The sequence below is a fragment of the Serinus canaria genome, chromosome 4A (assembly GCF_022539315.1).
Source record: "Serinus canaria isolate serCan28SL12 chromosome 4A, serCan2020, whole genome shotgun sequence".
In the NCBI taxonomy this organism is placed as follows: Eukaryota; Metazoa; Chordata; class Aves; order Passeriformes; family Fringillidae; genus Serinus; species Serinus canaria.
The window spans coordinates 18959841-18987733 of NC_066318.1; the positions used below are offsets into that span (position 1 = coordinate 18959841).

Genomic DNA, 27893 nt, shown 5'->3' on the forward strand with positions numbered 1-27893 from the left:
GTGCCACAACAGTGTCAGAGCTCCTGTACTGCAACAGGAGGTGGGGCAGAGTGGGCAGTGAGCACAGGGGCAGTGCTGGGCACATGGGCAGAGGGGCACAGGGCAGTCTTGTCCCACTTGATGTGCAAGCAAGGTCTGTCCTGGCAGGGCAAAGATGGGGTCTGTCAGGTTCCAGCTCACTGAGCAAGGAAAAAGGGATGCCAGGGGCATAGGGAAAGTGCTGAGTAGCCGTAGGAGCCCAGGGGGGTCAGGGAGAGCTCACTGCCCACCTAGGACTGGCAAGGGATGTTCAGTGTGGCTGTGGGACACCACCAGCTGGGTACCACCAGCATCCCTCAGTGTCCACATTCATGGTGGGTGATGCATGAGTGAGACCCCTGGAGCTGTACTCCAACAGCCTCCAGGGTCCCCCACAAGGATCCCTGCACCCTCCCGAGGAGGACGATGGGCAGGCCCAGGCTCTGTTCATCCCCAGGGAGCATCACAGCTTCCTTCTTGCTCCGGCATTTCCGCTGGCAGTGGCAGGAATGTGGTGGCCGCGGGAACAATGCTGCACCTCGCGCTGGTCACCTCGGTGACAGCACGGGAGCAGCTGTCAGGCACAGCCCTGCTCCCAAGGAGCCGGCAGGAAGCAGATGGAGATGACACCAGCCGCCATTTCCTGTGGCAGGACGTGCAGGCTTTCCCCACCACACTTCCCTTTCTGGCCCAGCAGGGCCTTGGGCACACAGGGCATCACTGCTCTGGGCTGCCAAAGCTGTGTGCCACACACAGGCACCAGCACCCTACTGCACCCACTGCCATCTCCATCTTGGTGTGGCACATGTGGGATGGGCACTGGGCTGCAGTGCCAGCACATGAGAGGGGCACCCAGGAGCTCAACCAGAAGGAACCAGCGGCATGGGACCTTCTGCCACTGTCCCCAGCACATTCCTGAAGTGGCTGGGGGAGAGCCTAGCCCTCAGCTGCCCCTGGAGCTCCAGGCAGGGCTTCATGACATTGCAGAACTGCATGAAGGAAGGCAGGTGTGCCCGGCACAGCCCCCAGGCCTTGCACAACCAAGGTTTATTTGGAACAAACAGTTTCCCAATAAATTATGTAATTTAAAAATTGTAAGGATAAGAAAAAGGCAGAAGGGAGGGAAGCCTGCAGCAGCTCAGCCAGTGCATGGGGACCACAGGGCAACACGATACTCTGGGCTGAGCCCAGGCACCAGTGGGGGCTCTGTGACCACAACCTCCTCCCCTTGGCTTTGGTCTCCCTCCCACCTGAGGCCACGTGGCCCCACAGGCCTTAGTGTTTCAGTGGGACAGACCACTCTTGTACCCTCAGTCACCAGCCCCAGGGCTGTCCCCTGAGCCAGCTGTGTGTGACCCTTGCACTGCAGGCCCCCTGCACAGCCCCCCCCAGGTGGTCCTGTGGACCCTGAGGAGCATTTGTAGCTCCTTTCACTCCCCCAAAACCCGCACTCTCTGCTAACACCCTAGGAAGGAGACAATGGACTCCATCTAGTGGCACCTGGTGACCCAGCCTGTCCTACCCCCACACTGTAGGCTGGGTGAGAGGGACAGTGGTCCCATCCTGCTCAAAATGCACAGGACAGCCCAGGAGCAGCAGAAGGCAGCTCTGCCTGACCCTGGTCACTGTGAGCCACCCACCATCCTGCGTCCTCAGGGGAAGCTGGGGCAGGGAAGGGAGAAGAAAGTGAGGGCAGATTGGGGGGTGCAGGGACAGACTTGTGTGCTGAGGCCCTGTGTCCTGGGAGGGAGGGGAGAGAGGAAAGGCCATGCCGAAGGGGAGAGGCTGAATGTCCAAACAACCTTCCTGGGTCAGCACGGTCCATAGCACAGTGATGGCATCAGAGCTGGCACAGCTGTGGGGCAGAGGGTGGCACACGTCCCACAGCAGTCTGGGGTGATGTACACACCAGCACACGTACCTAGCACTGGAAGGATGCAGTGTGCCACGGCCTCCAAGAGCACCAGCCATACCCACCCTTCTCTGCAGCTGCTCTTGGGAGATGGAGGTGACACAGAGAAAAGCGTGACCTGGGAACTGGTGATACTGCCATAGGATGATGGGTGCTGGCACAGTGCTCGGGTATCGACAGATCCACCTGGCTCCCACGGGGAAGCCAGAGGCTCCAGAGGTGATGGCAGTGCAATGAGCGCGCAGGTCCTCTGCAGTGTGGGGTATGGCGCGGCAAGGAGGGGGAACTGTCCCTTCCCACTGTAAACACAGCACTTGGAGAGCTTTGATCCTTTACCCCTCGGAGCTGTCAGAGGCCCGGCTGGAGCACGGGCCCGCCTTTGGCACACGGCACGAGTCATTCCTCGTCTCCGCTGAGCAGGAAGCTGTAGAGGAAGTTGATGGCACGCTGGCGGTCTTGCTGAGTCTGCCTGGCCATCAGGTTGGGTGGAGGGCGCAGGAGGAGGCTGGAGAACAGGGCGGCTGTGGGGGCAGGTAAAATCAGTCACTGGTGAGGAACCTTAGGAGGTACAGGAAGAGGCTGGGATGGAGCGAGGGCTGCAGAAGAACAACACTCACCGATCATGGTGGCACTGACGTTGTTGTCCTCCGAGTACTTGAGCAGCTCCCTCAGGAAGGACATTAGGTACAGAAACACATTGCGGTGGCAGCTTGGCAGCTGAAGGATCACCTGCAAGGAAATGGTGTCAGGAAGCTCTCCCAGCTCCCACTGCTGCAGCCTGGGCACGTGTGGCACTCTGGGTTCCACAGCAACTTACCCAGAGCAACAGCCTAGTACTGATGGCACTTGTGGGCTGTGGCTCCTAGTGACACTTCAAGGAAAGCTGTGTCACCAGGAAAAAGTCCCCAGTGCCCTGTGGCTGCTTCATGCTTGTTTCCAGTCAGATCCTAGCTCTCACTGCCCCCAAACATTCCCCTCTGCTCAGGGACATGCTTGACCTGGCCTGCTGCCCCACCAGCTGTTGAGAGCCATGCACAGCCCTCCATGAAAGACAGGGATTGTAGCTCTGAGCAGGTGCTCAAGTCCTCAGGACCAGGGGTGGTTTGGCCCCTCCCCGTTCCCCATGTGCTCATGGTAAGACAGGGCTCACTAGGGGTCTCTTTGGAAGAGCTGCCCACTCTCCCAGAGCCAGTGTCAGCCCCCAGGCAGGGAGCAGGGCCCAGGCAGGCCCAGAGGCATGGTACAGCCCACAGCAGCAGGAGCTGCCCTGAGCCGGCAGCAGACCTACCTGTCGGCACAGCCGGCTGCTGTGAGACCCCTCCAGGCACCGCTGGTACAGCTCATAGCAGATCACAGGCTCTGGCAGAGCCTCCAGGAAGATGAGGAGAGCTTCAGCCACAGAATGATTACTGCCCGCTGGAGGGCTGGGAATCAAGGGTCATGCTGAGCAGAGAGATCCCCTCCCTCCCCAGATGCTCCTCTCATAGGAGGTCACACAAGTTCCCTGCCTGTCTAACCTCTCCTCCTCCTTCTTCTCCTCCACTGTCCCCCATCCATGAAAAACCCTGCACTGCATTTCCAACCCTCTGGCTGCACAGGAGCCCCCTGCTCCATTAGTTTCTTCTCCAGACCATGCTCTTCAGTATCCCAGCTCCTGCACTTGGCACAGCCTTGCAGAAGCTTCCAGAGCCCCCGGCTGCTTTGGCCAGCACAGATTCAACTTTGAGACAGGTTGTGGGGGGACCAAGGGGAGCCCATCCCTGCCAGGAACCCTGCCAGGTAAAGGTGACAGACAAGCTCTCCCGAGTGTGAACTCTCCCAGCAGAGCTGAGATCCATCCCAGAAGGATACGGATTGTCTCGGGAATGCTGGTGTCCAGGCAGTCAATAATCTGCTCCAGCTCTTCCTGCATGCCTGGAGTCTGGAACAGGTCCTCCTGTCAAAAACAGCACAGGGAGCACAGAGATGGAGTAAGTCACCTTCCCCACAAAGGCTGAGGCACATGGTGACTCATGGTGACTCCCAGTGAATGGCAAACCCTGGGACACCCAGCCAGTGCTTTGAGCACAGGGAAAAGCCTTGCCCTGTAAACACCAAACTGGAGCTGATCACCAGGTGTGTGTGAGGAACCAGGTCACCAGGAGAGCTCCAGTGTGGCAGAGGCCCCTTCCCTCACCCTACCTCTCACCTGGTGGAGGGCATGCTTGAATAGGTGGTCCACCAAGAGCCAGATCTCCTTTGGCACCTGCAACGGCACCTCACTTGCTTCCTCACTGTCCAGGGAGCCCATGTGCAGGATGGATTTCTCCTGGGGAGAAAGCACACAAGGGCTCAGGGAATCCGCAGTCCCTTAGTCCCTAGTAGGGAAAGCTGGGACAGGGGAAGCAGCAGGACCCTGGGGTGCTCTAGCCCTGAATTACTTTCACAGCACCAGCCACCACTGCCCACAGGTCCTACCTCCTCTCCCTTCTGCTGTCCCATGGATCAACCTGCCTGGTCTCTCCAACAGCCCCAGCCACCTCAGACCCTCCAGGAGGTGTCTCTGGCTGCCCATGGTGCCCTGGCCCCATCCCAGCTCCCACCCTGCAGCCAACAGAAGCTGGGACCCAGCAAGTCCTTGTGCTGTGGGAGCTGCCACGCTGGGGAGTCCAGCCCCATCCCCACCGACCTCACGCCTTCCCTGATTCCGGGGTGCTCCAGCCTTGGCTGCTCTCAGGGCTCTGCAACTGTCCTGACTTGGGAAGTTTCTTCCTTGATTTTCCCAAGGAGAGCTCTCACTGAGTACAGGCCACCACTGTCACAGTTCCTGCTTACTCCTGTGGAGCAGCTGATGAGCTCTGTGGCTCAGATGTCTCCATCACACCAAGCTTTAAGCGGATCCACGTTCTTGTCTTGATTTTACTCTCACTTCACGATCACTCACGTTCCTGTAACCTCCAAGGAGGAAGCCATGCCCAGCACTTCCAAAGCACTCAGGAACCAGCACAAGCAGGAACACAACCCCGCCACCAGCAGAAAAGTCCAAAAGCCACACAGAAAGCACCTTGCTCCAGCTGAGGCAAAACTGTCATGGCTGTCCCTGCAGCACACACAGCCACTGACAGCAGAGAGGGGCGGCTTCCCTGCTATGCCCAGAGACACACCAAGCTGACAGAAGCCCTGATGGCAAGGGCAGTCGCCCCAGTTGCTACACAGCACAGCTCTGCCCTGCACAGCAGCAGGTCTAACTCTGCCAGTAGATGAGAAGTCACGGCTGCCTCGCTCAGCCACATGCACTGGCAGGGTCGGGAAGCAGCATATCAGGCAAGAGCATTACAGAATTCCTCTAAGAGGGAAAGGGGGAGAGCTGCAGACCCTCTCCCAGGGCTGTGAACACTCTTCCAGGGCTGAGGCTCTTCTACAGAAACCCCCTGTGCCAGGGCATCACTGGAGCCAAGTGCTGGAGCAGCCCTTTGCATGACTGGGGGAGCTGTGGAGACCCCCATACAGGAGATGCCCCGTATTCAGAGAAGAGAAAGCTTGAGGTGCCTCAGGGCAGACGAGAAGGAAGAGAAGGAGGAGCAGGAGCAGGGGGAGGAGGCGGGCGCGCGTTGGCCGGGCCCCGAGCGCCCTCTCCTGCTGCCTCAGGAAGGGAGGGACGCCACGTCCCTCCCACGGGAAGATACTCCCAAAAATCAAACTTCCTCCCTTCTCCTCTGCCAGGAGGCAGTCTGTGGGTTTCATGCGGTTAAACAACCGAGCTCGATCCCCTCTTGGAGAAGGAACATTTCTTCCCTCTCCTGTTGTACTCTGCCACTGTGCTGACAGCCCAGAGAGGAACAACTCCCTCAGACTGAGAAGCTGGTGCAGAACCAGCTCGAACAGTTACAAATGTGAGAGCCAGCACAGGGAGAGTATGAACACCCCCAGCATCTCCCACTTGCTCTCCCAAGGAAGTTTTCCTTGCTTGACTCTAGCACCGAGCACGGGTGCCAAGGGAAGCAGTGATCCTGCTCGGACATTGGGGCCATCAGAGCCAGCAGCCCCAGCTCCACTGCTTGAGGAGGCACAGAAACATCCACCTCCTGCACAAGGCCCTCCTTCAGCCTCCACAGGGACACAACCAGATGGAACAAAAGACCTGAGTTTCCTACAGGTCTGAGAGGATGCTGTGGTGAACCCCTCTTTATGGTCAGAGGTATGCCAAAGGCTGTCAATCTTTTTTGGAAATATCCAGCACTGCTGTCAGTATCAAGAGAGTAATTTTCTTCCTCCCAAAGCAAATTTGATGAGCTTTAACATTGCAGTTGGGCTTGGCTCTGGGGTCACTGTATACTTCTCCATGCTCTCATCCAGCCCACAGCTGTGCTAAGAAGCTTTGCTTCTTAGTGTCCCCTCTGTGCTCCCCTCACAAGGGAAGGGAAAAGCCCCCATTCTTTACAAACACACCACTGAGAAGCAGACTGCCATGCAGCAATTGCTGTGTTACCTTTTCTAAGAAGCTGTCTTCTTCCTGAGAGCAGCAGGAAAGAGAGGAGAGGAAAAAGTGTGGTTACGAGGGAGAAAGCACTCTTGGATCAACTCTTGTGATTAAGCAGAAGCCTATTTTGCATTACAAGAACCCACTGAACACCAGGTCCTTCACACATTTTGCTGACACGACCAAAGTTAAACCTGTGGTGAGAGATCTGCCTGCCAATTAACAACAATCCTGATCATATGATGCACAGCCTCATCAGGATTTCTGGAAAGCCCCGCAAGGGACTTAGACAGCACTGTTCACTGACCAACAGCCAGGCCTTGGGCAGGTGAGGCGTGTCCACCAGGAAGAAGTTCCCTAGTCAGAATCACTGTCCCTATATTATTTCAGCTGTCTTCCCTTGTGACCAGGCCAGAGATAAAACGTTCCCTGGGCTAAACCTGTGTTTCTGAGTGTGTGGCAGCTGGGGAGCTCACAGGGCCCCTAAGCAGCTTTCGGTACAGTCAGGGAAATGAGGGTTTGTGCTCAAACCCGGCTATTGCTGCTGCTGCAACCTTAAGAGCATTAGCATAGCACAGAGAGGAGTGTGCCAAGCCCTCTGGCAGCACAGCCAAGCGCTCAGCATCCCCAAACAGCCATCCCTGTACAGCCAGGGCCGGCTGGACAGTGCTCATGGGTCTGCAGGAGGAAATGGAAGCAGGTTGTCCATGCCGAGTCTTGGCAGATCGACATTTCGGGGTGGGAACAGCCCCAGCACACACCCAGGCTGAGCTGGGAGGAGCTGCAGCTCCCATGGCACAGGGACACCAGGAGGGGGGAGCATCTCAGGGTCCCCTGTGGCCTCTGCAGTGCCTGCTTCCTCTGGAGCCTCCCTGACTTCTAAAAGAGCCACAACAGACTGTCCTCTTCCCCAGAACAGCTTGCTTTGAACAGGAGCTGGCACAGGTTTCTCTCCTGGAGCACAGGGGGAGGGACACAGTCACAAGTTTGGGAGGGCAGACGGCCACCTGCACGTTTTGTAACGGGTGAGTCATCTCAACCTCACCCCCCAACCTGAGCCTGGCTGCTCACCTCTCCACAGAATCACCGAGAGCTTTGGGTTGGGAGGGACCTTAAAGCTCATCTCATTCCACTCCCCTGTCATGGGCAGGGACATCTTCCACTATCCCAGGCTGCTTCAAGGCCCTTCCAACCTGGCCTTGGACACTTCCAGGGATCGGGCAGCTCTGGGCAAACAGTGCCAGGGCCTCCCCACCCTTCCAGGGAACAATTTCTCCCTAATGCTGAGCCTTCAGCATGATCGGCTCCACAAGACTCACCTGTTTCTGACAGGGGTTCTTCAAGAGGCGTTTTAAAATTCAAAATAGGATCCCAAGAAAAAACTGCACGAGACACTAATATACTGAAATCCCAAAGGAGAAGTGCTCAAGTGACAGCAGCCCTGTCACTGTCTCCCTCCTGGGAGAACCAGGAGAGCCATTCCCAGACAAACTCCCACCTGCACGGTGCTATCTCCCACCCACCTACCTCAGCCCCTCAGTGACTGGATCTCCAGACCTCTCTCCACTGAAAACGACAGAAAAAGTCTAGCCAGGCTGAGGAAAATGTTGGGTGCAGTGAAGGATGAGCCCATGCAAGCGCAGAAGGTTTTTAAGGCACACACACTGACAGCCTCACGTAGCCTGAGCAGTACCAAAACTCAGGGAACTGCACCCAAATGCTCCTGCTTGCACGGCAGGCAGCCTCAGCACCACTGACCCAGGCAGTAAGTGCTCAGCTTGGTCTGATTCCAAGGATTTCTCAGCTCACAGGTAAAATCAGAAGCAAAAAACTTAAAATATCCCCCCATGACCATAAGGAGAGCTGCGTCCCTGCTGCAGACACTGGAGCAGGTGCTCCTTGCTGACTGTTTTGCCTGCTTTATTTCTAGATGTTTCACTGAGTAACAGGAGAAGGAAATCTATAGATGGAAGGAGAAGAAGCCTCAATGGACCCTTACAAATCTAACAGTATGTTCTGTGAGGGCAGAGCCAAGAGTCTGGGCCCAAATTCCTCTCTATCAAGCAAGAAGTTGGTGCTGAGCTGGAAAAAACAGGTGGAAAAGCAACCAAGGCCAGTGAAACATTCCAGACCCACTTCTAGAAGAAGACTGACTATGACCAAATCCTCAGAAATCTGAGGAGTCTGAAGTCTGGATAGTTGCTTGACCTGAGGAGGCAAACACTATATCTTGCCACCTGCATCCTGCCTAGCCTGATTAGTGTACTAAAAAGTCAAAATTCTCATATAAAATGGACTTCTCTGTATATTGGACTTGTGAGAAAACTAGATACCTACAATAAAAGATGGGAACTGGAAGAGGCAGGGAGAGGCACTGGACAACTGCTGAAGGGATAAGAAAATGTGGAAACAATGGGAGTGGAGGCTGGCAAATCTACAGAGGTGGAAAAGCAGCAGCTTACTGGACAAAAAATCCTTCATGTAAGGGTGAAACTGTGAGATAGGAGAGGAGAGGAAAGGTATCACATGGCAGAGAGACTCAAATAATGGGGCTGAGCTTTCAGGTGGACAGAAAGAAAGGACTCTCCTGGCTGAATTAGAATGGGGACATGAACTGGCACTCAGGAGCTGCTGCACCTCACTGGAACATGGCCAGGTAAGAAGGAAAGGAGAGATGTAGGAAGCCAGCCTGGAAATCAGATTTACATCCCCAAAATGGGACAACCCCAGAAACAGCTGAGAGTACCCAAAACCCAAAAGGTGACCAGGGCACCACTGCACCCTCTCTCATGCACACAATGAGCTGTGGGAGGAGAAAAATTCATGCTGGGGGCTGGCATAGGCTGGGAAGAGGAACAGCTTGCTGCACCACAGAGAGATCTCTTCCTGATGAGCTATCTCTCACCTGAGGCATTATCTCTCACTGTGGCTGGTGTGGGAGGAAATGGCCAGAGAGGTTGTGACATTGCTCATCTGCTGAGCTGTGTCCTTCAGCACCCCACACTAACACCACAGACTTTCCTTTGGTCCTCCTGCTTCTGCTTGCTCCTTCCCTTGAGCAGTGGGAATGTATCCAGAAGGAAAAGGCCCCTGAGGCACTCATTGTGAAAGAGGCCCATATACCTTGGATGAGAGGACCCTAATCACATCTCTTATGCAGTGCCACCCAGCTGAGCCTGCCAGCACCAGTAACACCAACATGAGGTGCTGGGATCACTTTTTCATCCCATCAAGCAATATTCAGAGCCCACTAGGAAAAAAGGGATAAATTACAGGCTGTCAAAAGCCATTGGCTGTGGTAGACAGGAAGAGTAAAAGAGCACCTCAAGGTCTGTGAAGTCACTCATCTCAGAGCCAGCACAGACAACCTGACCTGCAGGTACTGCTCCTGCTTTTGGGAGCACTCAGGAGGGAATCAGGCTTCTCTGGTTGGAAGAGCTGCTTCAGAACTCACCAGGTCTATGAGCTTGGTGACTGGAACTTCTCGCATGGGTTGCTTCATCCGGCACAAGGCCTCGAGCGAAGTGCCAAAGCAGCTGGGCAGGTAGGTCCCACTGATGGTCAGGAAATAGTCCTTCCCTCGGTCCAGGTGCAGGACAAGAATATCCTCAATTTTATCCTCGCCAGAGTTCAGGAGGGTGACTGAGTCCTTGCTGACGTACACGTCCAGGGAGATCTCTGTGCTCTCATCTGCAACACACTGGAGCGCTCAAGAACACACAGACACTCTCCAAAAGGGATGATGGGGACAAACATACAGTGGCAGGAAAAAAGACCGCAACAGAAAAGACAGACAAGATTGATGGCAAGGAAGATGGGACACAGGAAAGACAGGAAGGACTGAATGGAGATGGGATTGGGGGGGGTCTACGGCACTACACTCACCTGGCTCCAGGTAACCTTCACAAGGCTCGGCCCGAAGCCATGGCTTGCAGTAGTGGGTGTCATTGAGCTTTGGGATGAAGGAGAAGTGACAGGTGACCTGCCCATTATTGGTAATCTGGAACTTCTGTTTCTGCAGCTGACGGAACTTCACGTTCTCAAACTCAAACTGCAGAGCAAAAAGAAATCAAGTGATATTAGTTGCCAGGATATGGCCCATGGCCAGCCCCCCACAGACTCTGCAGTGGCCCCCTGAGGCTGAGAGGAGCCCACCTAATGCAGAATTCCTCTCACAAGTCCTGCCGAGGAGCCAAGACAACGTGTCATTGCTAACCCAATCCCTGATCATAAGAGAGAGTTCAATTTTCTATAATCCAGTTAATTGAAAGAAAATCTTTGAAAGAAGTTCTGGTACTCTGAAGGTTGCTGTGTTTGGGCAGAGACAGTGATCCCAGTTTCACCCTCACCTCTCTCCTGCTCAGCTCCAGTGAAGGAAGAAAGTCATTCTCCATCCTGTCCATTATACGAACAATGTCTTCAAACAGCTTCCGATATTTCTGCTCATCCACAACCTTCACCTGTGGGAGACAAAAAACACTCAATGAAACTTCTGACTGGCTTTCACAGAGATTTCTTCTGCTCTCTTGATCATGAGTGAACTGCAGAAGTGAATTATTTCTCTAAGCACTTGCTTCTGTAGCTGCAAGGCTGAGAGAGTTCACACACGTGTGTGCAGTCCCAAGTTGCATCTGCAACTTTACACAGATTTCAATCCTGCAGGTGCTACCAGGGTCTGTCTGGCCACTGGTCACACAACTGGGAGATCATTGGAGGCAACCTCTGTGAGACAGCATTGGCATGCTGCAGCATTCCTCATGATTCTCCACAGGGAAAGGAGAAAGGCTTTTCTTTAAATAGACTCAGCCTATTCTACTCAGCGCAGGTGAGGCACACATGAAGTGCCATGTCTGGTTCTGAGCTCCCCAGTACAGGAGAGACATGGAGCCCCTGGAGTGGAGCCAGCAAAAACTACAGAGATGCTTAAGTGCCTGGAGCATCTCCCTTACAGGGAAAGGCTGAGGGAGCTAGGGCTGTTTACTCTCAAGAGGAGACACAGCTGAGAGGGGCTCTGTCTGTTCCTGTCTGTAGGGAGGGCTCAGAGTAGGACCCAGGCTCTGCTCTGTGGGGCCCAGCAATGGCACAAGAGGCATGGGCAGGAACTGATCCCAAGAAATTTCACTTGAACATGAGGAAGAACTTCTTCACTGTGTGGGTGACAGAGCACTGAAATGAATGTCCCAGAGAGGCTGTGAAACCTTCCTCAGTGGAGAGAGTCCAGAACTGCCTGGACACAACCCTGTGCCACATGCTCTGGGATGGCCCTGCTGGAGCAGAGAGATGGGACCCAACAACCCACTGTGGTCCCTTCCAACCTGACCCCTGACCCATTCTGTGACCTGAGCCACCCAGGGAGCAGGAGGCAGAAAAAATGGACATGGAGTGTCCCCATTTGTTGCACCAAAAAAACTGAATTTGCTGTCACTCTCCACTGAAGACATTTAGGTGCGAACCAGGTGACACATCTGATGCAGCACAGGTACAGCCAGGTCCAGGCTGCTGCTGTGTCTCCATGTGGAGGAGGGAACAGCAGGACTCACCCATTCCTGTGCTGCCAGCTGCAGCACCCCCACAGCAGGCATGCCTCAGTTGGGTTCATGCGTCCTTTTGCAACAGCCTTAGCAGAGGTGCCCTGACTCTGTCACTGCCTCCCACAGCAATGCCTGGAATGCCTGGCAGTGCTGGGATCCTGCCCCAACAAGCACACAAACCTACCCCGATGCGGAACAGGGCGCTGACAGGCTTGTGGTCACTGGTCTTGAGGTCCATGTGACTGCAGTACCGGAGCTGACTGACGTCCCCTCCTCTCCAAAGGATCCGATCACACCATGCTGGCACACGACACTTCCCACTACAAAGAAAAACAGGTTACCAGGGGAATCCAACAATCCTATCAAGCCATCCAAGCTGTTCCTCTTTACAATAAGGCAGCTCCCTCCACCCACATCATCACAGCAGTGATGGAATGAACTCCTATCACTTCCCCAACTTGAATTCTGTTATTTCTTCTGCTGTCTCTCCCTTTCCCAATACAGCAGATAAAAGTTCCATCCTTTCCAACACCAGGAAACAAAATAACCCTCAGTCAAGCCCACCACGGCCTGAACCCATGTGTGCTGTGACCCAAGCTGCATAACTTTCTTGTGCTGCCAGACCTTTCTGCCCACAATCCAACCCATTGCTTATTTTGTTTCCACTCCGGAAAGTCTACTCAGTGATTACTATGATGTTGTGAAGCCCGAATCCTGGGTTATCCTTCTTCAGATTTAACTACTGTGATGATACATAAACATGGCAAGTCAAGTTCAATCACTTCATGGTTTGAAAGTCCTTCTTGGGAGTTTCTCCCTTTGGAGTAGCCCCTGCAGTAGATGCAGCCATGTCTGTGGGAGGCACCAAGCAAGAACCACAGCTGCTATCACAATGCAGCCACCCTGTGGGTTTGCAAGTCAGGGGACAGGGTGACTCAGAGAGCCTGTTTCCTTAGCTCTTCAATTCCTTTTTTATACTGTTTGCCTGTCCCTGGTAACAGTAAAAGGCCCCAGTGCAGGGTCACCTGAGCTCACACTTCACCTGCCTTCATCCAATGGGATACGCAGCTACAGAGTTTTAAGGGATGTGCCTGGTCAATGTACACAGGGGCTGCTTATTGCAGAAAGCAGGAAAGAAAGGAAGGCCAAACATAACACTGACAGGTATGCACAATTCTAAGAAGCAGGAAATCAAATTTTGTGAGAAAATGTGTTTCATGTCACAGGTAAACACACCCAGCTGCAGCCAATGTACCTGGAGTCCCAGCGATCTGTTTTAGAGTCATATTTATACGTGGGGATGAATTTAATATCTCCCTCCATGAAATCTGCAAATGCTTTCTTCTGAGTGCGCTGAATATTCAGCTAAAGCAGAAAAAAAAAAAGCTTTAAAAAGAAAAAGACCAAACCAAACCAAAGAAACCCTCTCTTGCCACAGCAGTGTTAGAGAGCAATCTACAGGCAGAGCAACCGTGGCCTGTGGCCATTCTGTGGGATTCAAAGACACCCCCAAACTGCCTCTCAGACCTCACACCTTTAACAACACAAGTGGAAAGTTTTGCAAACAGACCAAGTACAAATGGGTATGGTACTGCTCACGAGACCATGCAGGCAGCATCAAGCAAGAGTGAAGGGAAATATTAAATACTAAATGGTTTCATCAGTTTTCAGACTTAAGATTGCCATCATTAATCGTTCCACACCAATCATTTTAGCAAGAGCCTCCAGGATTGCACTTGCCTGACAACCTGATACCACTCTCCTTTGCTCCTTTTCTCTTCTGAAAAACCTTCCTGGATGAAGACCTAGGCTACAGCTGTTTCCTGAACAAAGCTCTGTAGTACAGTAAAACTGAGCTACAGAGGACAACCAACCAAGTTTACTGTTAAACTGTGTCAGAGGTGATACTGCACCACTGCTGTTCATGTTTCCCAGGTACAACCCTTCACCTGAAAGGGACCTGCCACCAGCTGCCGTGTGCTGCAGGGAAGTACCGAGCAGGGAAGGTGGCAGCACAGAATTCAGGTCAAACTGGCTGAGCAGATTTAGACTCCAAATCGATACCTCTTTCACAACACTGATCACAGCAGCTTTTGTTGCTGTTACAAATGCCTGTGTTCAGCTTGTGGTTTGTATTTAAGAGAGAACTCCTGCACTGAGATAGAGAAACACTTACACAGTGACTGCCTGAGTTACCCAGTTACGCCAGTATGAACAATTTGGTTTTGTTTAGGGGGATGTTGGAACCAGCACACCCAGAGCTCTGTTAGGGTCTAGTGTCTCTGTCTGTGGCCAGACCCTTATGGCAGTGTCCAATGGAATCACGTACGTTGGAAAAGTCCTCCAAAACCATTGAGTCCAATGGTTCCTCTAGCACTGTCAAGGCCCCAACTAACCTATGTCCCCATGTGCTACCTCTACATGTCTGTTAAATCCCTCCAGGAACGGCGGCATCACTGCCCTAGGCAGTCTGTGCCATGGCTGGACAGCATTTTCCATTAAAAAATTTTCCCTAATATCCAACCCGAATTTCTTCTGGCACAACTTGAGGCCATTTCCTCTTGTCCTGCCAGTTGTTACCTGGGAGAAGAGACCAACCCTGACCTGGCTACACCATCATCTCAGGGAGTTGTAGAGAGCAAGAAGGTCCCCCTGAGATTTTTTTCTCCAGGCTGAGCCCCTCCAGCTGCTCCTCATCAGATTTGTGCTCCAGCCCCAAACCCAGCTCCATGTCTGCCAGCTCCTCCCTAGCAGAGGAACCTCCCAAACCAAGATGAGCTCCCAGGGATGGGGCAAATGTGAGTGAATTCACTGACCTGGTCATAAGTCAACAGTTTCTGAAGTTCATTCTTGCTGATGAGATTCTTCACTTCACTGGCATCCAGCAGACACAGCCTGTAGTTCAGGTCTCCCAGCCAGATAACAACGCTGCAAAGATACACATACAAACACGGAATGATCTGGTTTGGAAATGAGCTTGAACCTCATCTTGTACCAGCCCCCTGCCAAGGGCAGGGACACCTTCCACTATCCCAGGTTGCTCGGAGCCCTATCCAACCTGGCCTGTAAGAACTCCAGCAATGGGGCAGGCATAGATTCTCTGGGCAGCCTGTGCCTGGGCCTCACCACCGTCACCGGGAAGAGTTTTGGGAGCAGATCAGCAGTTAACAGCCCCCCTTTTTAAACCATATTAAAGCTGAGACATGTGGAAGACAAAAAGGATACTTTAAAGATTGAGTCCAACAGCAGAAATTTCTAGTGACAGCAGATCCTACAGGACTAAGTCCATTTCCTTTGGAATTCCCCAAATATTGAAAACTTGGTTTAGTAGGAGATAATGCATTTGTCTCAGCCTAAAAAAAAAAAGCCAGAGTACAGCACTGACTCTCTAATGAAGCAAGACCAGTGTTCACACAAAATCCAGCTGGTGTTGAGGCTCTTCTCATGTTAAGAAGAGGGCCATGGTGGAGTTCATTAAGCGGAGCCAGCCTGTCAGCCAGCGGGACAGATGAGGCATCTGTATCTGCAGGGTTATCCCTCATGTACACCCTGCTTTTACCTTTTGGCTTTTCACTGCCTTTCCTCCAACCAGAGCAGGCCACTGCTGCACCACCTACTGAGCCAAGACCGCCTGACAGAGAATTAGCAGGAGCAGAATTAGGTTCCTGGAGGTTACAACCTTTTGGACATTGTTTCCTATCCCTGCCATCAGCCACACCTCACCAGCACCTGCTCCCACCCTGCTCCTCTACAGGCTTGCAAACAGGCCTACAGCCTTCTTGCTATCAGCAGCTAAGATAGCATGGGACGCACTCTTTACTCCATAAAGGTTTCTTTTAAACATTAAAATTTAAAGCCCTTGCTAGTACCAAAGCTCTTCCTGTTTATAGTCAAACCTCGACATTTCCATTAGTGGATTATCAAGAATAATCTAATATTGTAAGGTTTTTTCCTGTACTAATCCACTCTACATTTTTGGGTTTTAAATTGTTTAAGTATTAATTACAGAAATTCCAGCCATTTGTATTCTGTTTAGGCCTTCTGAAAAGGAAGTTATACACAAATGCAAGGAGAGGGACACTGGGCACAGGTGCATAAGGCACTGCAACAAGGAGGGACCAGTTTGTCTGCAGAAACTGCAGCACAACACAGCCCTTAGGATTTCAAATTATTTTATTAAGCCAGAAAACTTATCTGCATGAAACCTCCTGTTGCTGCAGTTTGACTTGGCTTGGGTTACTTGACACCGCTGCCAAAGGGTACAACTCACTCGTGTTTCATGATGTTGAGCTCAGACAGGCAGTCTGAGCTGGGGATCAGGAAGCTCATCCGAGCACAGATGTCCTTGTAGTCCTGGTTTCGACGCTCAAAGTCCTCCACGTGGGCAGCCAGGTGGGAGTTGACGACACAGAACGTGGTGTTGTAGAACATGAACCTGATGGCCACACCACCCTTGTTGCCCTAGGGACAGGAGGGACCAGTGGGGTTGGAGTGGGTGGCAGGTGAGGGGACTGGGATGGCACAGGTGAACCAAACCAGACTGTGCCACTTCTTGCATGGATACAGGGAAGCAGTGAGCTGGCCTTGGTGACTCACCATCTTTCCCATGACTCCTGTGCCTACAGACTCTGTCACAATCTCTCTGATATTGCTCAGATGATCCTTCTTAGCAAATATGAGCAACATCATCCCAACCAGGCGGACCATTTGCACCTGCAAAGATAAATGGGATCCTGCATTCCCAGAGAGGCAGTGGGAATTCAGTTCTGATCTGATCTGCTCTGCGTGATGCTCTGCTGCTCTGGCTCTCCTTGTTCCTCATGTTCTCTACTCAATCCCTAATTGCAACAACAGAACCCAAAGGGTCTCCTGTCCTGAACAGCAAGGTTCTTGGAGTCCATCTGTCACCCCCCAGGACCTGTCAGCAGTGCTGCCTTCCCTGCTCTGGTCCCTCCCTACAACAGGGTGGGCAAAGAGAAACTGAATAAATGCCCAGCAAGTTTGTGACTCAGGTCTCAGCCCTTGCTGTGCTCTAATCAGCACAAGCAGAGTGCTCCAGCCAGGCCCAGAGCTGCGGCTGTCCTGAGGCTGCAGATGCAGTGGGAGTCAGAGTCCACCTTGGCTTACTGCAGACTCCAGTGCAGAGGGGAATGGACAGAGATGTACCTATTTCCCTGAGGCAGATGTGCCTGATGCACAGGGCAGCAAAAGGCATCTCTGAGGTACAAAGACTGACTCATTCTCAGGAAACACTTGTTCCCTAAAGCCAAGGGCCTCTCTGGATCTGAGCAGTTATCTGCTCCCACAGAGCTCAGCCCACAGAGGCTAACACTGTGCTCATGTGCCCTGTCCCAATGGGGATCTCAGGTCTGCTGCTGATCTTCCACGTGTGCTAAGCCAACACTGTCCAGCCTGTGACCTTCCTCCACCTCCAAAACAGTGACATCACCCCTCTGAAACAGTGACAAGGCCTCACCTGCTTGAGCACAGTCTGCATGCTCACCTCTATGCACAGAAACATTCACGTGTTGGGATTAAGTCTGTGGAGTGAGGAAAGAAGCTGAGAGCAGAGAATTTGGCTGCAAGGGCCCAGCACCTGGTCTGCTCTGCAGGAGCAGAATATGCAGGTGACCACAAGCCTTATCTACAGCTTCAGCCACCTCCACCTCCTGCAGCCATATCCTGCACTCTCCCGTTCACTACAGTGGGAGAAATTCACCCAAAACTAAAGTGAAGCAAAGGAAGGAGAGGGAGCAGGAGCCTCTCTACAGTTTGGACCCTGACTCCTGGATCCCCTTGATAGGTCTCAGTTCAACAAGATACTCTATTCCCTGTTTCATTTCCTGTAACACCTGCTCAGAGCAGGCAGTATGGGGTGTGACAGCAAACACACAGACTAAGGACGAAAGGGAAACCCATTCATGCATTCAGGACTGGTCCTTGTAGCAGAAAGGTTTGTCATAGCAGAGATAAAACCAATGTCTTGCTCTAAACCAGCCAGAACAAAGTCCTACTGCCACAGCTGAAGCAATTCTGACTCAAGGCAGCAGCATCTGGAAGATTTCACTTCTGAAATAATCCCATTCCTTCAGAGAAAAATCTATTCATTTAATTTACCAGCTCAGAACACACCTGACTTCTACAGTACAGGATGAGAAGGTAATATAGGTAGAGAATTAGGACCTGCTGCTTCCCTTACACCTACCTCCTACCTTGATAAAGGTATTGTGGTTCCCACCTTTATAAATTTCTACTTCAAAGCACATTATTTCCTACAACTGTGGTGCAGAAACAGACTCTCCAGATTTAACCTGACACATTTTAACAGATGCCCAGTATCAACCTTGGTTTCTCCAAGCCTTGCTCCTTGGACAGGGAGGAAAAGGGAATTCCTTTTCCTTTTTCCTTCCCATCATGCCAGCTCCATGACAAGCCCCCATGACACTGAGCAGAACTCACTTTCTTGTATTTGGCCTTAGGATGCAGGGACCTCTCCACAGCAGACAGCCACTCCTGTTCCTTTGTAGAATCAAGGTAGAAAAAAGCCTCCGTGCTGAGGTCCAGCTCCTGGAAACTGGAAACCCAAGAGCTTAGCACTCCAGCCTTCCTGTACATCCTCCTCCTCCTACAGCAATGAAACCTCCAGCAACAGCCCTTGGAGGAACAGCTCTTTATGGCCACTTGCTAAAAAAAGTGGTAGAATTTCCCCACAGTGCCTTAGAGATCCTACCCCAAGCCCCCAGCAACCCCTTCCCTGAGAAACACTTCAGGCAGAGGACAACGAGTGAGCTCTGCAGATACCTCCAGGAAAGTCTATTATGTCATGCTAGCTTTGTTCAACCTGATCCTCTGCCTCATCCAATGGCTTTCTGCCCTAAGCCAGCCCCTGTACGACACAGCTCAGCTCTGTGTGGCCTCTGAGAGCATGACAGGAACCTAAACCCAACCCAGCCCTCCTGGATCACCCCCAGCTGCTCACCCGATGCAGTAGAAGTCTGGAGGCTCCATGTCATACACCAGCCATGGGGTCAAGAAGCTGTCAGGAGACTGCCCATTCACATTCCATGTTCCCACAAAGAACCTACAACATGAAAGCAGCTGAGCTGTTAGAAAATACAATGAAAACCACCACAGCACAGCAGTGTTCTGGCTAGAAGCACGCACTGTGAGCTGTCCCTGCATGGAGCAATGACTGCCATGGGGGAACTGAAAGACACAGAATCATTGAGGTTGGAAAAGACCTGCAGGATCATTGAGTCCAAGCTGTGCCCAATCCTCACCTTGTCACCCAGCCCAGAGCACTGAGTGCCACGTCCAGGCATTCCTTGCACACCTCCAGAGATGGGGACTCCACCACTTCCCTGGGCAGCCCCTTCCAATGTCTGACCACCCCTTCTGTGAAGAAATTCCTTCTGGTGTCCAACTTGAACCTTTCCTGCAGTTTGAGGCCATTTCCTCTTGTACTCTCCCTTGCTCCCTGGGAGCAGAGCCCGACCCCCCCTGGCTGCCCCCTCCTGTCAGGGAGTTGGGGAGAGCCAGAAGGTCCCCCTGAGCCCCTCTTTTTGAGGCTGAGGCTTCCCTGCTTCCTCAGCTGCTCCTTGAAAATTCTCCCAGGCTTGGCTCCCTCCCTGCAACACTCCTCTCGGACTAAGGCATTCCACCAGCAATCATCTGGCTCTTTTAACATCATGTCACAAGGGGCAACACCATGACACTATGGTGGAACATCTGTCTTTGCTCTTTTTGCCCACCTGCTCCAGCCTTACCAAGGCTCAGGAGATGTGACATACCCAGAGAGAAGACAAAAGCAGCAGCTGCCACATGGACACGAGACTTTTGGGCTGTACCATCCTCACTGACCACTTGAGCTGCAACCCACCACCAGCTGCCAGGGCCCAATCCTGGGTGAGATCCAAGCTCAAAGGAGAGATCCCACAGCTCTGTCCTTCCCTCCCAGCTCTCACCTGAAGTTGTGCAGGTTGATGTAGGCCTTCTCCCTCTTGGCCAGCACATGTTTGATGAGCCCCTCTCTCTGCCCCGACTGTGTGCTGGGCAAAAACATCTTGCGCATTGTGTTGGTCACCTTGGGTTGGTCTCTGGATGTGCCTTCTCTCTCTCGGTGAAATCTAGGAAGGAAGCAAGAGCAGCACTAGAACTAGTTCTGCTGTCTAGGAAGAAAAGTAAAAAAGGGAACAGATCCCCTGCATTACTTACTGCTTATTCTGAGGGACAGGAGGAGGTGGGGGTTCCCGTCGAGATCCCGTCTGGTGATTCTGCATGTTCCTTTTCTCTTCTAGGCTCATGGTGTTGAAGTCATCCTCAAACCCCAGAGCTTCTGTAATGAAAAATCCAAGAAAAACACCCTGAGAAACAACCTGAAACAGCTCAGATCAAGAAGGAAAAATGTAACGCCACGGAAAGGAAAAAATCAAATGACAACAGGAATACATCAACTGTCTGACCCTGGAAATGGGAGAAAGGGGCACTAACCACAAGACAAGGCAGGAAGGAGGTTAACATGCACAAAGCAAGGGTGAAAACAGCACTCAGGAAGGAATTAACAGACAAGGAAGAGTGGCCAGACCCAGCTCCCACCCTGGGCACCCCTGCACTGCACAGGGCCTGGAGCAAAGCCAACTATACCTGGAGATAGACCTGTGAGGCTCTTCTCCACCTGATGCCACATGGCTGAGTCCTTAGGTTCAGGAAGAGATGCTTTCAGGTGGGCTGGAAAAAAACCCATCCCTGTCAGAAACTGCTGGCAGAGGATTTCACACGCACCAGGGGCAACTCTGCTCACCTTCCTGTATGCTCTGCACTTCTGACAGGAATCCCAAGCAGCGCTCCTCGTCAGGGATCTCAAAGAGCCGCTCCGGCGCCTCCTCACCCTGGATCCTGACCTTGCAGCCTGCTTCAAACACACTCACTGAGTCAGCCGGGGCTGGCTCAGTCCCCAGGCTTCCCACCCAGCTTCCAGGTGTTGTTTGTGATGGAAACCTGCAACTAAGTTATCCTCCCTATGCTTCTGAGGTCCCCCCACCCTGCTTGGGGTATCCCCAGCACATTCTCCTGGCTTTAGGAATTCTCCCTGCTGCAATTTTGCAGAGAAGAGCTCTAAAAGTAGGAAGAAAAATTGCAGACATTTTGACCACTTGCATTTCAAACCTTGTCTGTCATGGCAACTGAGTGTCATGACATAGCCAGATGACAATGTCAGAGGAAAAACCATTCCTGTTTGAGCAGAGGACAAACACAGAGCCTGGGGGAAGACAGGAAGGCAAAACAAGTGGCTATTCCCTGACAGGATCTTTAGCTACACCACTGCCCTTAGGAAACTTACTGTTTGTAGCTATATCAATCAGCAGAGTTTCTTCTGCCTCTAGAAAAGAGAAAGCCAAGATCAGTAGAGCTGACGCTGGATGCTGCGGCAATTGAGGACTCATATAATTACACTGCCTGCTACCAGCCATGAGAGTCCTGACAGGAACAAAGAGCTCTAATTTGCATCTGTACATTCCTAACGGCTCTGGCAGAGAGAACCTGGACAGTCACCTCCCAACAAGTGTCCCAGGGAGATTCCCACCACACAGCTCCCACACACCTGGATGGTTTTTCCCGATCAGTGCAGCTACTTTGGGAAAGACCAACTTGACAAGGAACTTCAGAGCTTCACTACAGAGCAAGACCAGGGGCAGAACATCCCTGAACTGCACACAAGGGAATGAGCAAATTCAGAAAAAAGGACTTTTACTCCTCACAAGGATTCGCCCCAGGGCCACTTGTTGCTATTTAAGTTCTTCCAAGACAAGGCCTAAAGCCCTTCCTCATCCAACAGGTGAGATGCTGAGAGCTTGCTAGACCTTAGGAAGTTTAGATGTAAACATGCAGGAAAAGGCAACAGCTCCCAAACTCTTGGCATAGCAGAGACGTCTGAGACCCAGACACCAAATTCCAGACCCTGAAAGCAGGTTCTGCATGTGCTGGCTCTGTGTGGTGCCAAGCCCAACACGCACTGGAGCCAGCCAAGTTCCTCACAAGTGCATGCTGACATGGAATGACAACCTGCTTGGATGAGGAACGAGGGGATGCCAAAAAATGTGACTGGCTGTTTCACAAGGAAAGGATTCAATCTGCTGTGGCTCAGGAAAGACCATTAAATTTAAGATTTGTGGGTGAGCAGCAGGGGATTCCCAACCTTCCCTTCAGCAGTCAATACCTTGCACACATTTAAAACGGCTATTGATGGGAATATAATCCGGATCAGAGTTTTCTTTCTCCCGGGAGCGAATAACGACCCTGCAGACAGAAGGAAGGCTTGTAAAAACCCAGCAGCCATGCACACAAACGGGTGCTGTGTGTACAGAGACAGTTCGATTTTTATCGCTAAACTTCAGAGCAGGAGGAGGAAAAAGGCAACGAAGGTGAGACCATGCAGGACGCGGATACTCCGGGGGAGAAGAGCTATTGAACGCTCCCTGCCACAGGGCAGGGCCAACACCGGGGTGGCAGCGGCTCTGGTTACCGAAGGAGCATCGGGGAGTCGGGAAGGCACCTCCGCGGCGCCGGTCTCGCGGGTCCCCGCCCGCAGGGCGAGGGGAGCCCTCCGGGGGAGCACGCAGGGAACCCGGGAGTCACGACGGTTGCGGCAGCTCGGCGAAGAACCGAGCCGTGCCCGGGCACGGCGAGTCCCGCCGCGGCGGCATCGACCGAGGCGAGCCGGGCCCCGCCACGCTCCCACTCACCCGTAGCGGCCGGCCCGCCGCTCCAGGCCGAGCACGCACGGCTCCCGCCGCCCGGCCCGCACCTCCGTGCCAGCAACGCTCTGCGCCGCTGTTAAGAAAACCTCCGGTCACCGGCCTGCCCCGCCCCACCGCTGCCCCCCGCCCGCCCGGCCCATCGCGCCCGGTGGATACGAGCAGGCCGCGGCCCGCGGCGCGCGCCTCCATGGCAGCGCTCGGTCTCCCGGCGACTCCGCGCTGGGCACGGGCGCGGACCAGAGCGGCGCCCGCTGCCGCCGCCGCGCCCCCTGCTGGCGGGAGGCCCCTACCGCACGTGCCTGTGACGTGCACCGATTGCGCGGCAGGAACCGGGAGTGCACCGAGGGCTGGGGGACTTGTGGATCTGCCAGGTTCCCCTGTATCCCGCACCTCGCTTCCCACCGCGAGGAGGGAAATGGACCAGCCAGGACCGGTGCTCGTCCGGTATAGCGCCAGACCGGGAGGAGGTACGGGCAGCGCTCGACCTCGCCCCTTTCCTCCCGCCTCCAGAGTTGGTTGGCTGCGAGAGCTGCTGATTTACATGTGGCGCGATGCAGGCCGGGAAGGGCCGGGTTTGAAGCGCAGGGCGGCAGTGCTGGCGCCATGGCTGCCCCTAGGCCGGGAGAGGCGGCGGTGGCGGCGGAGGAAGAGGAGCGATACCGGGGGTGAGCGGGGACGGGGCTGAGCGGCCGGAGGCTGCGGGGGGCCGCGGGCGGGGCGGGCCGGGGCGGGGGTGGCGGGCAGGCACTCCAGGGTGTAGCCCGGGCCTGGCCACCTGGTGCTCACGGTGACTCCCACAGGCTCGTGACCAGTGCGAAGGCGGCGGCGGCCGACGGGGACCTCGAAGAGGCGCTGCGGCTGTTCCGGCTGGCGGCTGCCATCCGCCCCAGCGAGAAGCTGCGGGGCCGCATACAGCGGGTGCAGGAAGCACTGGCGGCGGCCGAGCAGCAGCAGCAGGAGGAGGAAGATGATGAGGGCTTCGTGGACGTGTGCGGCAGCGGCCTGCTGATCTACGGGGAGATGCACAGGAAGCTGTTCCAGCACCAGCGGGAAGGTGTTGCGTTCCTGTACCGCCTGTACCGGGAGGGCAAGCCTGGTGGCATCCTAGCAGATGACATGGGCCTGGGCAAGACCGTTCAGGTGATCGCCTTCCTCTCGGGTATGTTTGACGCTGACCTCGTCCAGCATGTCCTGCTCATCATGCCCACCACCCTTGTCAGTAGCTGGCTGGCTGAGTTCGCTCGCTGGACCCCTGGCCTACGCGTCAAGGAATTCCATGGCACCAGCAAGACAGAGCGCACCAGGAACCTGGAGAGGGTTCAGAGGAAGAATGGCATCATCATCACAAGCTACCAGATGCTCATTAACAATTGGAAGCAGCTGGCCAGCCGCCATGAGCAGGAGTTTGTCTGGGACTACATCGTTCTTGACGAAGCGCATAAGATCAAGTGCCCATCAAACAAGACAACCAAGTGTGTGTATGCAATCCCGGCCCAGTACCGCATCCTGCTTACGGGCACCCCTGTGCAGAACAACCTGCGGGAAATGTGGTCCTTGTTTGACTTTGCCTGTCAAGGCTCCCTCCTGGGAACTGCCAAAACTTTTAAAATGGAATATGAGAATCCCATTACCAGGGCAAGGGAGAAGGATGCGACTCCAGGTGAGAAAGCACTGGGGCTAAAGATATCAGAGAATCTCATGGCAATTATAAAGCCTTATTTCCTCAGAAGGACCAAGGAAGACATCAAAAGCTATCATGCTGATAAAGCTGATGCTCCTCTTCCTGAGGATCCAAGTGAGAACAAGGCTCCTGTCATGCCATCTCTCACTAGGAAAAATGACTTTGTTGTGTGGGTGTACCTGGCACCGGTGCAGGAAGAAATCTACAGGAACTTTCTCTGCCTGGATCATGTGAAGGAAGTACTGATGACCACCCGATCGCCTTTGGCTGAGCTGACAGTCTTGAAGAAACTCTGTGACCACCCCAGGCTTCTGTCTGCGAGAGCCTGTATCCAGCTGGGTTTGGAAGAGCAGGTGGGCTCCGAGCAGGATTACACGATGGAAGCAAGTATATTTTCAGGCATGAACAAAATAGATCATCTCTCTGATGAGACTGTGATCCAGGAGTCTGGGAAGATGCAGTTCCTTGTGGGACTGCTGGAGCGGCTGAGAGAAGAGGGACACCGAACCCTGGTGTTCTCACAGTCGAGGAAGATGCTGGATATCATAGAGCTGGTCCTGTCTCGCCGACAGTTTCAGATACTACGCATTGACGGCACTGTGACCCACCTGACGGAGCGGGAGAGGCGCATCAATGCCTTCCAGAGCAGCACTGATTACTCTGTCTTCCTGCTCACCACACAGGTTGGGGGCGTTGGCATAACCTTGACAGCAGCCAGCCGAGTGGTGATCTTTGATCCCAGCTGGAATCCAGCAACCGATGCTCAGGCTGTGGACAGAGCATACAGAATTGGGCAAAAAGAGAATGTAGTTATTTACAGACTGGTCACCTGTGGCACTGTGGAAGAGAAGATATACAGGCGGCAGGTATTCAAGGACTCGTTAATCAGACAGACCACGGGTGACAAAAAGAACCCATTCCGTTATTTCTCCAAACAGGAACTAAGGGAGCTCTTCACGTTGGAAAATACTCGGACGTCTGCAACTCAAATCCAGCTGCAGTCCCTACACGCCATGCAAAGGAAGTCTGACCTGCAGCTGGATGAGCACCTTGCTTACCTGCATTCCCTGGCAATGTTTGGCATTTCTGACCACGACCTGATCTACACAAGGGAAATGGCTCACGAGGAGCAGGTGGAGAGCGAGGAAGCCCATCAGTACATCCAGCAGAGGGTACAGAAAGCCCACGAGCTGGTCCAGCTGGAGTCCCAGCTCAGAGATCTGAGGATGGAGGGGATCAGAAATGCTTGTGAAGAGAAGTGGCAAAGACCATCAGGATCAGTTTCCAGGCCAAAGAAGCTGTCTCCAGGGTTGAACGACAAAAATCACTTTGTTTCACCACCAGCAGCTGATGCACACGAAAAAGATAAAGGTATTGATCTTACAGAGGATAAAGAGGCCCAGGTGCTCGATGTCAGCTCCAGAATGACAACTCTGACTGCTCGTGACTTGGATGAAGAGCAACTGGCACAAGGTGTGTCCAATATGGAGATGGAAGTGCTCAATACCAGCAAGACAGCTGAACAATCTGAAATACAAGAATCTGAGCAAAATTCTGAATCTAGCATTGCACCATCATCCCCTGCACTTGAGAAAGAGAGTCGGAGCCTCCAAGAGGAACAGCATTCGCAGGTACATTCAGACAGCTTGGCCAAGACAAGGAATGACCTGTCTTGGCATTGTCACAAAAATTCCTCCAAGTCTGGCATGGCTCATGATCCTAGAAGCGAGGCAGAATTGTCAGTTCAGGTACTTGACCTACACACTGCCCTGGGGACAGAGCAGAACAATGTACCTGAGACAGCTTCTGCAGTGCTGAGTTTATCAAATGCTACACCAGAAATCAATGCTGAGCTCTACAAGTCTCATGTGTTGGAAGACAGCTTGGAGGGTACATCTGCTCCTTCCTTCCAGGATCAAGTTGACTTCAATCTGGTTTTGGAAGAGTCTGAAGACGGATGGCAGGATGCCTCAAATAGAGGAGGATCAGTGGAACACCCTGAGAAGGAGAGCTTGCAACTCCAGACAGAAAGCTTGTGTAAATCTCCAGACAAAGAATCTCCAAACAGAACTTGGCCAAGTGAGACCCGTAGCCATGGCAAACCCTGTCCCACAGCTGAGGAAGAGCCAAATGCCTCCCTGCAAGGGAGTAAATCATTGGAGGAAAGCAGTGGTCTCTTAACTTTTTGTAGGAAGAAACACTTAAACAGAATTGCTTCAGACAGTGAGAGTGAAGAGCAGCCTGAACAAGTGCCCTCCTCTCCCTTGGACAGCACTCAGCATGGACTTCTGGAAGGAATTAGCGCTTCCACCCCTAAATATGACACAACAAGAGCTAAAGCTATCTTTTCTCCCCAACTAAATAACAGTGGAAACAGGTCTAATGCTTCCAGGCATTCGTTCATCAGCAGGTTGGTAGATGAGGTGGAGGATATTGGGGAAATCATGGGAACCACTGATGAAGAAGATGATGGTGATGAGGAGCAAGATGGGCTCGTGGAAGATGAAGCTGAGGAGTGCACTGGGGAATCTGCTGAGCCTGAAGAAGAACCTAGTGGAGAAACACTTGATACAGGTGAAAAGTCCTCCCACACAGACAGTATGGAATCTGAGCAGTCCGAGGCAGAGGAGATGGAGGAATCCACAGGTGACACTGAGCTCCAGTCAGGTGAGCAGATTGATTACTTCACCCAGGAAAGCAGCTCTGAAAAGGACATTGGGCAGAGTTCCTCTCCTCTTGCAGATTATAACACTTTGGTACACAGTGGGAAGAAATTTCAGAATGATGGAAAACTCCAAGAGGCTTTGGACTGCTTCCTACAAGCTCTTGACATAAAAAGTGGAGATCCTGAAGTTATGCTTCTGACTCTGAACTTGTACAGACAGCTGACCCAGAAGTGACATGTATGTGGCTCTGTGAAGACAGTCTGGCTGTCCCTTGTTATCATATGTCTGTACCACAGCCCTGAGATCCCTGAGCCAGCTCCAGGCTGGTGCCTGCCATATACTCATGTGACTGAGCAAATTCTGCACCTCCTGCTTGAGGAAACAGCCCAAACATCCAGGTGTTGGATGCTGGGGAGGGAACTTCACTGTGGAGTCAACTCACAAAGGTGAAAATGGTTCATGTTCCTGTTTGATTATTCAATAAAAGAATGCTATTGTTGATGTCTAAGCACCTCTCTATCGGTTTCTCAAGGTTGGGATGGAAGGCACATGAGTTCATGTTCGAACTCAGGTGTTTGTTATTTTTTATCAGTGAAACAGCCTCACAATCATGAGTTCTGCAGCCTTTCATTAGCAAGGCACAAAAATGGCCAACTATCTCTTGTTACAAGGTCTTTTAAGACTAAACTATCCAATTAAGAAAGGACACCTAGATTATTTTCCCTTTTAACCCAATAACTTGATCCTTCAAAGCTCGCAATGCCAACTTTTCTGTCTAATTACAAAACATCTTCCAAACCCATGACGGAAGAAGAAGGTGAAGAAGAAGTTTAGGTGCCTCTGCCCTAAAACCTCCATCTTGCTTCATA

At 52.8% G+C, this 27893-nt stretch overlaps 2 protein-coding genes across 7 annotated transcripts; one reads left to right on the top strand and one right to left on the bottom strand.

The window, feature by feature from the left end:
* Nucleotides 1-1028: 1028 nt before the first annotated feature.
* On the bottom strand, nt 1029-23282 carry OCRL (OCRL inositol polyphosphate-5-phosphatase). 6 transcript variants are annotated; one of them, XM_050974386.1, is made up of 24 exons: nt 22834-22881; nt 22663-22742; nt 22137-22216; nt 21261-21299; nt 20721-20828; nt 20564-20647; nt 20135-20255; nt 19885-20046; nt 18900-19001; nt 18380-18494; nt 16517-16633; nt 16191-16381; nt 14737-14848; nt 13176-13285; nt 12105-12240; nt 10739-10849; nt 10275-10440; nt 9844-10079; nt 6399-6422; nt 4119-4238; nt 3782-3866; nt 3219-3346; nt 2548-2659; nt 1029-2451 (listed from the first exon to the last, which is right to left on the bottom strand). In XM_050974386.1, the coding sequence occupies exons 1-24, from the start codon at nt 22864-22866 to the stop codon at nt 2327-2329; spliced, it is 2697 nt and encodes an 898-aa protein (XP_050830343.1). In that variant the 5' UTR covers nt 22867-22881; the 3' UTR covers nt 1029-2326. The 6 variants fall into 6 exon arrangements, with proteins under 6 accessions (XP_050830343.1, XP_030084647.1, XP_018769717.1 ...); XM_030228787.2 differs by having other exon boundaries at nt 20721-20831; XM_018914172.3 differs by lacking the exons at nt 22663-22742; nt 22834-22881 and adding an exon at nt 23068-23282.
* Nucleotides 23218-27399, top strand: ERCC6L (ERCC excision repair 6 like, spindle assembly checkpoint helicase). The gene is made up of 2 exons (XM_009090467.4): nt 23218-23342; nt 23478-27399. The coding sequence occupies exons 1-2, from the start codon at nt 23281-23283 to the stop codon at nt 27256-27258; spliced, it is 3843 nt and encodes a 1280-aa protein (XP_009088715.1). The 5' UTR covers nt 23218-23280; the 3' UTR covers nt 27259-27399.
* Nucleotides 27400-27893: the final 494 nt, after the last annotated feature.

Excerpts from the sequence above, each read along its gene's own strand:
- ERCC6L (XM_009090467.4), top strand. The coding sequence starts at position 23,281 with ATGGCTGCCCCTAGGCCGGGAGAGGCGGCGGTGGCGGCGGAGGAAGAG. Across the intron at positions 23,343-23,477 it reads GAAGAGGAGCGATACCGGGG|GCTCGTGACCAGTGCGAAGG; the intron begins GTGAGCGGGGAC and ends TGACTCCCACAG.
- OCRL (XM_018914171.3), bottom strand. The coding sequence starts at position 23,282 with ATGGCGCCAGCACTGCCGCCCTGCGCTTCAAACCCGGCCCTTCCCGGC. Across the intron at positions 20,256-20,563 it reads CCTCACAGGTCTATCTCCAG|AAGCTCTGGGGTTTGAGGAT; the intron begins GTATAGTTGGCT and ends TTTTCATTACAG. Across the intron at positions 3,867-4,118 it reads TCAAGCATGCCCTCCACCAG|GAGGACCTGTTCCAGACTCC; the intron begins GTGAGAGGTAGG and ends TGTTTTTGACAG.